The 13,209-nt window shown below is 52.7% G+C and overlaps 2 protein-coding genes across 5 annotated transcripts; both read right to left on the bottom strand.

Moving 5' to 3' along the window:
• Positions 1 to 7,396, bottom strand: LOC115401679 (peptidase M20 domain-containing protein 2). Of its 4 annotated transcripts, none has more exons than XR_003932985.1 (8): positions 6,780 to 7,396; positions 5,483 to 5,631; positions 5,256 to 5,398; positions 5,020 to 5,174; positions 4,812 to 4,947; positions 4,121 to 4,245; positions 3,811 to 3,905; positions 1 to 623 (listed from the first exon to the last, which is right to left on the bottom strand). XR_003932985.1 is itself a non-coding variant. In XM_030109962.1 (8 exons), the coding sequence occupies exons 1-8, from the start codon at positions 7,212 to 7,214 to the stop codon at positions 570 to 572; spliced, it is 1,275 nt and encodes a 424-aa protein (XP_029965822.1). In that variant the 5' UTR covers positions 7,215 to 7,396; the 3' UTR covers positions 1 to 569. The 4 variants fall into 4 exon arrangements, 3 of the variants coding, with proteins under 3 accessions (XP_029965822.1, XP_029965821.1, XP_029965823.1); XM_030109962.1 differs by having other exon boundaries at positions 4,138 to 4,245; XM_030109961.1 differs by lacking the exons at positions 3,811 to 3,905; positions 4,121 to 4,245; positions 4,812 to 4,947; ... (2 more) ...; positions 5,483 to 5,631; positions 6,780 to 7,396 and adding exons at positions 794 to 901; positions 977 to 1,112; positions 1,189 to 1,343; ... (1 more) ...; positions 1,675 to 1,823; positions 2,253 to 3,267 and having other exon boundaries at positions 1 to 718.
• Positions 7,397 to 8,417: 1,021 nt separating this feature from the next.
• Positions 8,418 to 12,915, bottom strand: cfap206 (cilia and flagella associated protein 206). The gene is made up of 12 exons (XM_030109768.1): positions 12,789 to 12,915; positions 12,621 to 12,704; positions 11,122 to 11,212; positions 10,810 to 10,998; positions 10,519 to 10,686; positions 10,177 to 10,391; positions 9,873 to 9,992; positions 9,567 to 9,765; positions 9,326 to 9,472; positions 8,986 to 9,179; positions 8,753 to 8,896; positions 8,418 to 8,642 (listed from the first exon to the last, which is right to left on the bottom strand). Exons 1-12 carry the CDS (start codon positions 12,894 to 12,896, stop codon positions 8,418 to 8,420), a joined length of 1,884 nt encoding a protein of 627 aa, XP_029965628.1. The 5' UTR covers positions 12,897 to 12,915.
• Between the last annotated feature and the right edge of the window lie 294 nt (positions 12,916 to 13,209).

The raw sequence follows: 13,209 nt of genomic DNA on the forward strand, positions 1-13,209 counted from the left end.
CCTGCTGTAAAATTATATATCAATAAATTCAGTATTGATTCGACTGATAAAAGAGAGAACATGCAAACTTTGCCCACAAAGGCCTGGTCCAGAGAGACCCTGTCCTGCCTGTCTCGATGTTTGTCCTGTGACGGACTGCTGACCTGTCCAGGTGTCCCTGTCCCCACCTGTCCTCTCCTCAGGTGTCCCCTGCCTTCCCCTGCGGTCAGCTGTGATTGGTCGGGGCGCCCTGCGATCACAGCTGGATGAACTGGGCTTAAAGGAGCTGGGTACTGAAGGTGTGTGAGCCTGCCAGTCGACACCCAGGGAAACTCAACCCACGGTTATTCATACTGCATTTTCCAGGAAACTGTACAAAGTCCAGTTAAAAAAAAACAAACAGATAAAGACACTCAAAGGTCAAATTCAGTCAGACGTCTTCTGATACAGTCCAGTTTATTGAGTTTAATTTGAGCAGTTCTTCGTGAATTTTCTCCATTTTTTAGGCGCAATCACAAAAACTACGAGATTATCTGTTAAGACGTGGTTCTCCTCTGCTCCAGCAGGTTGAAGTGGTGTGAGGGCCTGCCTCACCTCAGCCTCTCCTCCTCCGCCACCTTGGCCTGGCTGAACTCCTGCTTGACCTTCTGCAGCAGCTCTGGCCTCAGCAGCAGGTCCAGCGCCGTCATGGCCAGAGCCTTGGCCGTCCTCAGGGTGAAGAACTGAGCCGCGTCGTCCCCTGCAGCAGACACACAGCCCACGCTCCATCAGTCTCTCTGCTCTCTGCGGTGAGCGGCGGCGGCGAAGCACCGACCTGACGCCGCGGTGTACTCCTCCGTGTGGTTCAGAGCCTTGGAGCCGATGTAGAAGTACGGGTGGATGCCCGGAACGACAAACGACACGTTTCCGAAGTCTGTGGAGCCTGCAGGCAGCGTGGAGATCAGACGGTGTGACGACTGTCGCTCAGGCCAGACCAGAGGAGTCGCCGGACTCTCACCAGAGGCGTTACTGAGCACTTCTTTGTCCGTGGTGAACTCCATGCCCAGAGCCTTCCCGTTGGCGGCGTACAGCTCCTCCAGCGTCCGGTTGCGCAGCAGGTTGTCGAAAGCGTTCTTGGCGTACTCCACTTCCACCTGAGGAGGGCGGAGGGGAGACCGTGTGACCCGCGGGACCTCAGAGCCGTAAAGCCAGCACTGGCAGGAGTCTGACCGTGCAGCCGGTGGCCACGGCGGCGGCTCGGAAGCAGCCTTCAGCCTTCTCCTTCAGCACGGACAGCTCCGCCCGGCACGGCGCTCTCAGGTAGTACTCCAGCTGCGTGAAGGCGGGGATGATGTTGGGCTTCTCTCCTCCGTGCTTGATGATCCCTGCAAGGCACAGCGTGACGGAGTGAGTGAGGGAGTGAGGGAGTGAGGGAGTGACGGAGTGAGCAGCGTCTGCAGATCACCATGAACTCTCCAGTCCGGCTTCATCTGCTGCCGCAGCGCAGACAGGCTGCTGTAGCACAGCACGGCGGCGTCCAGAGCGTTGACGCCCTCCCAGGGGTAGGCGGAGGCGTGGGAGGCCTTCCCATGGTACTTGATGCTCACACTGGGAACCGGACACACACACACAAACACACACACACACACACACACACACACACACAGTCATGAAACAACTGTAGCGTCAAACTGGAAACACGTCATGGAGACGTACTCGTGCTCGGCGACCAGCGGCAGGTGCTGGGCGTCGTACTGCAGCGGGTGGGCCATGAACACCACGTCCATGTCATCAAAGGCCCCCTCCCCGATCAGGTCAATCTTCCCTCCGCCGTCCTCCTCGGCAGGTGTCCCCAACACCACCACCTGTGGACACATGTCCTCCATCAGCTGACTGGACGCAGGACGACCCCTGGGTTCGTAACAGCAGCTGTCTTTAATTCAGGTCAGAGGTCACACCAGAATAAACACTACAGCACACAGAGATAATGCATCCTGAAAGTGGTCAGAATGATTTACAGCCTGTTTATTGCTCCAGTATTCAAGAGTCATTTGATTTCTGAGGTTAGCAGTTTCTGTTGTTGTTTTTAGTAAATTCTTCTCTCAACTTCCTCCTTCAGTCTAAAAACATGTTTCAAATTCATTCATGGCTTCACGCAGCAATGTTGGTTTCACTGTTCAGAGTCAGGAAACTTTCTCCATAATAACTAGTTTTCGGAAAATTGTTATTTTGAGCGTCCACGCGCACGTACCTCCATGTGATCAGGCAGCTTGACCGCGTGTGCGCGCACGTACCTCCACGGTGTCCGGCGGGCCGGAGCCCTCCTGCTCCCGCCGCCGGGCAGCGTCCTCCAGCGCCGCCCGGAGCCCCACGGCCGCAGCAGCTCCGACCTCCGCGATCAGGTTGTGTCCACAGGCGTGTCCGATGCCGGGCAGCGCGTCGTACTCACACAGGAAGCCCACGGTGACGGCGGCCCGCCGCTCGCCGCCGCCGCCGCTCCGCCATCGCGCGCGGAAGGCGGTGTCCAGCTTGAAGCGGCGCTCCACCGTCCAGCCGCCCTCCTCGCTGAAGAACGCCGCCAGCCGCTCGTGAGCCTCGGTCTCCCGGTAAGCCAGCTCCGGGCGGCTCCAGATGTCCCGGCTGAGGCGGTGCAGCCTGTCCGCGGCTCCGTCGATGCTGCAGCTCACCTGCTGCTTGAGCTCCAGCAGCGGCTCCGGACGCTCGCTCATCCTGGACCCGCTTTCAGGGCGCTGCGAGGCGGCTCTGCTGCGAGTCACGCTCCGATAAACACTCTGCCGACACACGACAATAAAGACACTCCTGGAACAGTACAATAAACTCACTCCGCTGCACTCCGGTAAACTCGATTGAACTCTGTTACACTTCGGCAAGTCTCGGCAAATATCGGCAAGCTTCGGTACGCTCCGGTGAGCTCGGGAAACTTCGGTAAACTCCGTCAGTCGATGCGCTTGCTACAGCAGCAGCACCTGCTGCGAACACGTTCAAAGCTTTACAGCCGGAAAATCAATTAAAAACCACATTTCTGCTGTTTATCTTCACAGTATCCATTTTCTTAATTAACTTCATCAAATTAATAAAAAACTGACAATTATCACGATCTTATGTCGTTTAAAAACAAACCTTTTTGACACTAAAAGTAGTGTAGTTCCATACAGTCACCTCCAAAACCTTTGGAACGAGGCCCATTCCTTTGTTTTTGTTGTTCACTGGAGACATCTGGGTTTAAGATTAAAAGATGTAAATGACACAAACTTTAATTTCCTGGTATCACATTTAGATGTGTAACACAACTCAGGACATATCCCCTTTGTTTGGTCCTGAGTTGTTTAACATCTAGATGAAAATAACAGAAACTAAACGCTGAAATTTGAAGGGTCTGAGAGAAACATTACCAGGGTGTTCGTATTTGTAATAAAGATACATTAAAGGGATGATCAGCAGAGCACCAAATGAAGATTTTATGTTCTAATGCTCTTTTTCTTTCAACTCTTACTTTTCCAGAATGTGACATGTCATGTGAAGAAGAATGGAAACACAATAAAATGTGTTCACAAAGGGCATTTATTGCTTTTTATTGATATTTTAATTCCACAAATGGAAATTAGAAGCTGTTTAAAGCCATTTCAAGACACAGTTTGGTAGTGTAAATGGCACTGTGGTCTACAGTAACCACTGCTGGAGTGATTTAGGTTTTAAGGACACTTGCTTCTTCCGGACTGTCCCTGAACGCCTCGCGCTGCAGACAGAGTTCTGAGGGAGCTGCAGCTGCTTTCTCGTCCTGTTTACCTACTTCTCCTCTGCCAGCTTGGCCTGGCTGAACTCCTGCTTGACCTTCTGCAGCAGCTCTGGCCTCAGCAGCAGGTCCAGCGCCGTCATGGCCAGAGCCTTGGCCGTCCTCAGGGTGAAGAACTGAGCCGCGTCGTCCCCTGCAGCAGACACACAGCCCACGCTCCATCAGAACGCTGGATTCAGCTGGAGCAACAATGTGTGCAGAGAGAGAGAGTACAGCTTGGCCCTGAAATATGGGCGAGCTAAGGCTGAATAAGAGCTGAGGTCCAGCTGAGCCAGAACTCTGTGGACCGGCCTGCTAAACATCGACCAATCTGCTCCTGACACGGGAATGCAGGGGGGAGCGGTGTACCGGCAGCCGCGGTGTACCGGCAGCCGCGGTGTACTCCTCCGTGTGGTTCAGAGCCTTGGAGCCGATGTAGAAGAAGGGATGGATCCCCGGGAGTTCAAAGGTCACGTTCCCAAAGTCTGTGGAGCCTGAAGGGTCAACAGAACAGTTAAAAGTGAGAGCAGCAACATCAACACCAGGTCCTTAATCAGTGTCCACAAGTTCTGTCCTCACATTTGTTAAATATTTTCAGGGTCAGAGTGTCGTTTCTCAACAACCTCTGGGGTTTTTTATGACGGAGTCTTCATTTCTCTCTCAGGTTTTTCTGGCCAAATGGAAAAACTTAAGACTCATCCAGGTTTTTGTGTTTAAGACAAACATCTTGTTGACAAGTTGATCAGTGTCATCTGGTTTCATAGATAAATATATCTGTGTATCATCTGCATAACAGTGAAGTTAATGGAGTGTTTCTGGATAATGTTCCCTACAGGAATGATGTAGAATGTAAAGAGGATAGGTCCTCGGACAGAACCCTGTGGAACTCCATGTTTAACTTTAGCCTGAGCTGAAAAGTCATCGTTAACATTGAATGAAATCCTAACAGCTGATTGATCCTCTGGTCTTAATCACCCAGCTGGTCTGCTGTGGAAGTCCAGCTTCACCGTCAGTCTGCCACTGATTATCTTCTCAACATGGAAGCACAGGGCTTCCTCACCTGACTGGTTCTTCAGGAGGTCTTCATCAGTGGTGAACTCCATCCCCAGACACTCTCCGTTCCTCCGGTACAGCTCCTCCAGCGTGCCAAAGCGCAGCATGTTGGCATATTCATTTTTAGCAAACTCTATTTCGACCTGAGAGAGAAAGCACGCGTCAGCGAGGACCAGGAGGTGCCGAGTGTGATCCGGCGCTGGCAGGAGTCTGACCGTGCAGCCGGTGGCCACGGCGGCGGCTCGGAAGCAGCCTTCAGCCTTCTCCTTCAGCACGGACAGCTCCGCCCGGCACGGCGCTCTCAGGTAGTACTCCAGCTGCGTGAAGGCGGGGATGATGTTGGGCTTCTCTCCTCCGTGCTTGATGATCCCTGCAAGGCACAGCGTGACGGAGTGAACGGAGTGAAGGAGTGACTGAGGGAGTGACGGAGTGAGCAGCGTCTGCAGATCACCATGAACTCTCCAGTCCGGCTTCATCTGCTGCCGCAGCGCAGACAGGCTGCTGTAGCACAGCACGGCGGCGTCCAGAGCGTTGACGCCCTCCCAGGGGTAGGCGGAGGCGTGGGAGGCCTTCCCGTGGTACTTGATGATCACACTGGGAACAGGACACACACACACACACCAGTCAGCTGCACACACGCCGACACGGCGACGGACTGACGGTAGCTCTGGACCGTACTCGTGCACGGCCACGCAGGGCAGGAACAGGGCGTCCTCCTGCGACGGGTGGGCCATGAAGACCACGTCCAGACCTTCAAACGCCCCCTCCTTCAGCAGGTCGATCTTCCCTCCGCCCTCCTCCTCGGCCGGAGTCCCCAGCACCGTCACCTGTGGACGTGACAGCACACACTTCAGTTAGAGCACATGCATAACGGTCAACGTGCACACGTCACGTTAGCGATGCCAATGTCAGCTTTATTTCTACAGCACATTTAGAAAGGCCTCAGGCAGCCAGAGTGCTTCACAGTGCAGCAAAAACAAGATCCACATCGCCCGTGGTCTTATGGAGGATGACAGTGGGCCGAGGGAGCTGGAAGGACCGGGACCAGGTCAGGGCCACTAACTGGACAATGTCAGTTTTAGTTTAATTGAGTCTTAAGAAATTTAAGTCCATCCGTATTTTAATGTCAGTCATGTAATTAAGCATAGCATGAAGGCAGTCTCTGGACTGGACCTTTGAAGACAGCGACACCTGCAGGTCATCAGGAAAGCAAAGGAAGGACATGCCATGTTCACTGAATATTGGTCCCAGGGGAAGCAAGTAAAGGGAACACAGTAGGGGCCCAGAACTGACCCCTGGGGGACCCCACAGGTTAGAGGGGCCACTGAGGAGGAAAACTGCCCCAACTGCAGGATCTGCCAGTGAGTGAGGACTGAAACCAGTCCAAAGCAGAGCCTTTAATGAACCCGCAGCGCCAGAGGGGTGACGGGAGGAGGGAGTGATCCACTGTGTCACTCACTGATATCTCATGAGACACGAACAAGACACAAGCAGTAAGTATTTAAGGCATCAATGAAGCTCAATCTGGATTTGTGATGTGATTTGTGATCCATCAACTTTCTGTTGATTCCTTCTTGTAATGTCTGACTTATTTAATTTACTGTTATCTGATCTCAACCTTGTTTGTGTCTATATTGTTACCATGTGTGATTCCATGTTTATTTCTGGATTAGAATGACTACATGTTACATCTCCTCCATGGACATGGTGTGACCTCTGATCAGTTTGTCCTCCGGACTCTTCCTGCCTCTCATCAGCGCCACACTTTCAAAGTTACTTGACAAATTCTGCTGAACATTAAAATGTTTTCTTACCGGTTTCATAATAAACGTTCAGTGTTGATGAAAACTTTTTATTATAACATTTTAGAAGTGAGCAAAAGATCACTTGAAGAAGCGATCTGATTAAAAATAATCATAACATTTTTCTATTTTCTGAGACCTCCTGCTCCAGTGAGCTGCTGGCTGGCCGGTACCTCCACGGTGTCCGGCGGGCCGGAGCCCTCCTGCTCCCGCCGCCGGGCAGCGTCCTCCAGCGCCGCCCGGAGCCCCACGGCCGCAGCAGCTCCGACCTCCGCGATCAGGTTGTGTCCACAGGCGTGTCCGATGCCGGGCAGCGCGTCGTACTCACACAGGAAGCCCACGGTGACGGCGGCCCGCCGCTCGCCGCCGCCGCCGCTCCGCCACCGCGCGCGGAAGGCGGTGTCCAGCTTGAAGCGGCGCTCCACCGTCCAGCCGCCCTCCTCGCTGAAGAACGCCGCCAGCCGCTCGTGAGCCTCGGTCTCCCGGTAAGCCAGCTCCGGGCGGCTCCAGATGTCCCGGCTGAGGCGGTGCAGCCTGTCCGCGGCTCCGTCGATGCTGCAGCTCACCTGCTGCTTGAGCTCCAGCAGCGGCTCCGGACGCTCGCTCATCCTGGACCCGCTTTCAGGGCGCTGCGAGGCGGCTCTGCTGCGAGTCACGCTCCGATAAACACTCTGCCGACACACGACAATAAAGACACTCCTGGATCACTCTCCTGGTGCACTCCGATCAACACTTTCCTGAAACACTCCGCTGCACGCTGCTAAACTAAACACCGGTTGACTCCGGTACAGTCCGGTGCCCCTCTGCACATGCTGCGCTGCCCGCTGCTATTCGGTAAGTTCCGGTAAACTTCGACAAACTCCGTCAAACCTCGATAAACTTCGGCAAACTCCGCCTTCCGCCTGATCTCGCGATAGAAACGAGGTGTCGGGCTTCTCCCGAAGACCACATTATTTGAGTTTTTTTCCTCAACACTGGATTAAATTCAAATAAATACATTTAATGAATTAACATAGAAATAAATACCTAGTGAGCACTTTGAACCATTCTAATGTTGCTCAGCATTAAAACAAACTCACCTGTCAGCTTTTACTGCTTCCTCCTGAACTGGATAATCACTTCTGTTTCTCTGCTCCTTATTTTGCTGCTGACTGTATAGCTTGCATGAATTATTTAATCCTAGTTCATAATTAATTCGGCATTAGTTTCCTGTTGGTGATAATGACAGCTGAGTATTCAGTGTATGTTCCATTTGTACCTCTCGACTCAACAGATCAGCATCAAACAGTTTGAAACATAAATTCTCCTCATACTGGACTGGGATGAAGGATGAAGCGCTGAGAGTGTCCAAACACTCACTCACTCATCAAAGCATTTATTCTGAGGCCCGCTGTCCTCAGGTGACAGACTGACGGTCAACTTACCGGTAATCTTTATGATGTTCTTATTTAAACCAGATTATCTTCTCTTTTGGAGAACGAGAATCAAATCAACATTGGGAAGCACAGTGTTTAACACTTATTCCGCTTGAACTTCAATATTTAAAACTTTTCTTGTTTTTTTATTGAATGATTTTAGTCATAAAGCTCAGAATCAGAAGCATAAATATTATGACTCTTTATAAGTTTGTTTCCTCTTTCTGTTCTTTCAACGAACGTCTGCCACCTATCAAAAACAACCCTTTTGTTCATGTGTAGAAATACTCTCAGTGATTTTATTGTGTCAGAAGTTTGTGTTTTCAACGCTAGACACACACACGTTTTTCTAGCTTCAGTTTTTATTGTCTTTCGGCAGCGGTGAGTGTGTGACTGTCACTGCGGGCTGACGGGTCTGGTCAGGTCAGTTTTGACCAGCTGACCGTGTCTCTGTCCCCTCAGCCCGGCCAGGTAGACCTGGGGCGTGGGCACGCCGCTCTGGCCGTCCCTCTTGGTCTGGCAGGCGGCGTCCTTGGGGAGCCAGGTCTGACTGGCGTTCTCCCGCCTCATGTGGCTCCGGCCTGTCTGTGTGGAATGAGTCACTTTGGTCCTCAGGTCGGCCTGGAAACAGTGAAATGTGATCCGGAAGGTTCAGCTGCAGCAAGTCCAGAATCCAGGTTGTTTCAGACACTTCTGACAGCAGCTGCACACTGACATGCTGGACGGCTCACCAGTCGGAGAGCTTTGCGGCGAAGCTCCCACTCATTCCACTCGTAGGACGCGTCTATGTTGGTCACCACAGGGTGGAGTTCCGTCTGAGCACCGCTGTCTCTCTTGGTGATGGACTTCTCCAGAAACCTCTGACCTGGCTGCATCTGCAACACCACAGGGCGATAAAAGACGCTGGGGTGAGACCTGCAGCGAAGCCTCAGCGAGACGCCGTCTGCTGGTCCGTGAGGCGGACCTGGGCGGGCGGAGCGGCGGCAGAGAGGTCCTGGTGGAGCTGGAGCAGCTGGATGAGCTCAGGGGAGCGCTTGGCTCTCTCTGCCACCTCTGAGGCGAAGGCGTCCGGGTCGGAGGAGAACTGCACGGCGGCTCGTTTGGAGCTGAAGACGTAGAGCTTCTCTTTGTGTTTCAGGACTCCGATGTTCGGGTTTCCTGCAGAAGAAGACAAAGACCATCAAATCCTCCTCAAACAACCGTGTGGAGAGAGGACTCTCGCGTCTCCTGCCCTCAGAGCGCTGATGAGCCTAAACGGCTCCAGGCTTCAGGGACACTGAGGTGTGTGAGGAGGAGGAGGGTACCTGGGAGGAGGAGGCCATCCCGGTCCACCAGAGTGAATCCACAGAATCCACTGTACTGCAGCGGCAGCCGGCTGAAGTCAGCGGCCTCAGGCCAGAGCCACTCGTCTTCATCACGCATCTTCATCTCAGCCGGGTCAACGCGCTCATCTGGAACACGTGGTGAGACGAGAGACTCGTGACTACACACCTGTACAGCTCTGACTGGACTCCTGCATCCATCCGTCCATCTATCCATCGCTACCTGCAGACCGGCTCGTCCTCTGCTCGTCTGTCTGCAACTCCGCTCCGTCCAGCAGGCGGTCCAGGTAGTCCTCGGGGAACATGTTGGCCTGAGAGTCCAGGAAGGGCTGCAGACTGGCGCTGAGGCTGTTGAGGGTGTTCAGCAGCTCCGCCTCGTCCCGGAGCTTTCCCCACACCTCGGACAGGCTCTGGAAGAGCGGCTGAGAGAGAGCGGGAGAAACGAAGCTGGAGATGGAACTAAAAACAAGCAGAGCTTTAAAAAACTGTCACAGAGCCGTCGCCGGCAGGCCTGAGGAAATCCACTCACAGACACCAGAGTGGTGGGCACGGCCGTCCTGGACCGCACGGCCTGCTTCAGCTGCTCCACGAGGGACGACAGCTCGGCCTCCAGGACCGCAGCGTGCTGGACACACGCCTGAGTGTCGGCCTGCAGGGACATTCAGCACATCAGAGGAAAAACACGTGATCTCTGTGAGGCTGACACTTTAAGGCTGTATGATGCAGACACACAGCTGTAAGAAAAGAAGGAAGAATTCATGGTAAAAGTAATCAGAATACATTCGGGCTCATCTGAGGAGCAGCCGCCTCCCGTCCTGCCGGCTCCTCCTCACCTGCAGGATGTTCAGGAAGTGCTGGTGCTGCCTCAGGTTGTACAGGGCCTGTTTCAGCAGGCCCAGCGGCGCCTCGCACGGTCCAGGCCCCGAGTCCGGCCCGGTCAGCCTCTCCAGCGCCGCCGTGTATCGCCACGACAACCTCTGAGTCTCGCTGAGGACGCTGGCCACGCTGCCGGAGGTGACCGACAGAGCGTCCCTCACCGCTGCAGGCACTGAGAGGACAGAGGGGGACGGGGGGGACAGGGGGGACGGGGGGTCTGAACACCAGCAGGTCCTGATTCCAGCAGGAGCAGGTCCTGGACTCTGCTCTCACTGAACCAGCGCAGGACGTTTGTGTACTCAGTTGGTGGGCGTGCAGCTGCTGCTCTCCCTTGACGCTGGCCTGGTTGAAGAGCCGGATGCCCGTGACGGTCCTGCTCAGCTCGTCCAGCTGCTGCTCCTTCTCCCGCCTCGACAGCACCATGAAGACTCCCAGTTTGCTCTGAGGGAAGATGCTCTGCAGGGCAGCTGGACACCACACACACACCTTATAACTTAAAACGTGTAAATGGTTTCCTGAAGAACAGCAGAAGCAGCAGACGTCGGCTTCCTGCTGCCATGCTGTCCGCTTGCTGTCCTGCTGGACGTCACCTGTGGCCTCCTGGACGGCCCTGGGGTCGGACGCCGAGCCCAGGCCGGACTGCAGCAGGGTGTAGCGGACCATGTCCCGGTAGGCGGCCTGGAGCTGCTCCCTGCTGTTGACCCGGCTCTCCGTGATCCCTCGTCTCAGAGCGCTCAGCGTGGAGCGCCCGGCTCGCTCCGCCTCCTCCAGGAAGCCTCCTGCTCAGACAGAACCTGCAGTGAAGCTCCACTGACTGAGGACGGCGGTTCAGAGGACCTTCACCGTCCTGAGACGGTGATCCTGTGTGGACTCGTTCAGGATCTGCAGGGATCAAGACTCACGTCTGGAGGTGTAGGTCATGTTGAAGTAGACCTGCATCTTGATGGTGTCCAGGGACGGACTGCATTTCTTCAGGAGTTTATCCAGACACAGCTGTGGGACGAGAGGACAACCAGAGAAGACAGGGACTGTCCGATTCAGATTCAGATTCAGAAAACTTTATTAATCCCATAGGGCAATTTGTTTGCAGCACATCTCGAGTCATTTCACACGTAAATACAACATGAGACGGTCCAGTTTAACCACAAGTGGAACTCAGGTTGAACGATATTAAAACAAGCAATACAATAAACAATTTAGGAGCTGGAATTCAATAATTTGATTACAGAAGGCACAAAAGAGTTTGAAAAACGATTAGTTTTCCTAGCTGGAGCATAATACCGGCGTCCAGAAGGCATCAAGATAAACTCTGGAGTCAGAGGATGAAGAGGCTTTACTCAGCAGCTGCTGCTCCCACAGAGAATGCAAGTCCCTCAGTTTAACACCTGTGATTTTAGAGCAGGTCTTGACAATGTTCTGCAGTTTGTTTTTGTCCCTCACAGACAAGGATTGAAACCAACAGATAAAAGAGAATGTGAGTAAACTCTCAATAAACGAGCAGTAAAAATTATTTAAAAGAGTTTTGTTCACATTAAAAGAGTTCAACCTTCTAAACAAGTAGGTCCGCTGCTGCCCACGTTTGACAATGTGCTCAGTGTTCATGTCAAATCTTAATTTGTCGTCTATCACCGTGCCCAGATATTTATAACTATTGACAATTTCCACGTTTTCTCCATGGATGACACTGACACTGTGGGAGGAAGTCCGTCTAAAATCAATGACCATATCCTTAGTTTTTAAAACATTTAAGTCAAGGTAATTTTCCTCGCACCACTTAACAAAATGGCCTAAAGTAGGACCATGATTTCCCTCCTTTCGTGACAGTAGAGAAACCAGAACTGTGTCGTCTGAAAATTTAATCAGAAATCTGTTCTCCTCAGCGGATCTGCAGTTGTTGGTGTAGAGAATAAACAGAAGAGGAGACAGGACACAGCCTTGAGGAGACCCCGTGTTGGAGGTGGTGGGAGGAGACAAGCAACCATTGACCAGAACACGCTGGACCCCATCAGTGACAAAATCTAAGATCAATGACAACAATTGGTCCGGAAGGTTAAAATCTGAAGCCAGCCTTTGAATCAAGATGTGAGGCTGCATTTTATTAAAAGCAGAAGAGAAGTCTGCAAATAAGAGTCTGACATGGGCCCCTGCGTTTTCAAGGTGCTTGTAGATAGTGTGAAGTAGGAGGGGTCTGAGCAGGAGGAAATCACTCACACTGAGGGTAACACACACTGACTAACACACTGGGTGAAATGAAATGTCAGTTTTACATCTTTACAAAGCAGTAAAAGTGAAATGTGTTTTCAGTAAATGAGGATCAGCAGTCAGTCAGTGTATCAATGAGCGGATCAGAGACTGTCGGACAGCAGGGAGTTGAACCAGCAGCACACGGAGACTCTTCTACCTCTTCCAGTTTCTGGACGTCCTGCTTGGTCAGGGTTCGGTCCACATTGAAGCCATTTCTGGGGTCGAGGACCACAGCTTTCACCTACATGTTCCAGGTAAGGGAAACGCGTCAGTAATCGACCCCACGAGAGGTCACGTGACCCGACCTGCAGCCTTGCTCACCGACCATGAAAGCCGCCAGGCTGTCGGACACGCCGTGTCCCCTCACCGCACACTCCCGCACCACGTCCGCGATGATCAGCCTGATCAGCTTCTCTCCCTCCAGCCGAGACATTTCTGTCCTCCTCAGCGGCTTGTTGTGTCCCGTTGCCCCGGTAACCGCCTGCACCGAGTCCGTGGATCCGCCAGAGGGCGCTGCAGGCAGACTGGCGTCTGTTTTAGCTCCGTAATCGACTTTATTTCAATAAATTATCACAAAAAACATCCAGACTGAACAAAAACAGTGAGCTTATTTCAGTTTAATTAAAGATTAAATATTTCTTTATGCAGAACAGCCAATTATTCAGTTTGTGTTAAACTTGTCTGAAAGTTTTCTTTTAATCGGTTCAGTTTAATCGAATTTTCTTATTATTTCACTGTAGTGTTTT

The sequence above is a fragment of the Salarias fasciatus genome, chromosome 15, assembly GCF_902148845.1.
Source record: "Salarias fasciatus chromosome 15, fSalaFa1.1, whole genome shotgun sequence".
In the NCBI taxonomy this organism is placed as follows: Eukaryota; Metazoa; Chordata; class Actinopteri; order Blenniiformes; family Blenniidae; genus Salarias; species Salarias fasciatus.

Coding starts and splice junctions, on each gene's coding strand:
- cfap206 (XM_030109768.1), bottom strand. CDS start 12,896: ATGTCTCGGCTGGAGGGAGAGAAGCTGATCAGGCTGATCATCGCGGAC. Junction 9,993..10,176: donor ACTTCCTGAACATCCTGCAG/GTGAGGAGGAGC, acceptor ATGTCCCTGCAG/GCCGACACTCAGGCGTGTGT. Junction 9,180..9,325: donor GGATGGCCTCCTCCTCCCAG/GTACCCTCCTCC, acceptor CTTCTTCTGCAG/GAAACCCGAACATCGGAGTC.
- LOC115401679 (XM_030109962.1), bottom strand. CDS start 7,214: ATGAGCGAGCGTCCGGAGCCGCTGCTGGAGCTCAAGCAGCAGGTGAGC. Junction 3,906..4,137: donor GGAGTACACCGCGGCTGCCG/GTACACCGCGGC, acceptor TGTCTGCTGCAG/GGGACGACGCGGCTCAGTTC. Junction 624..3,810: donor GGCCAGAGCTGCTGCAGAAG/GTCAAGCAGGAG, acceptor CTGCTGCAGAAG/GTCAAGCAGGAGTTCAGCCA.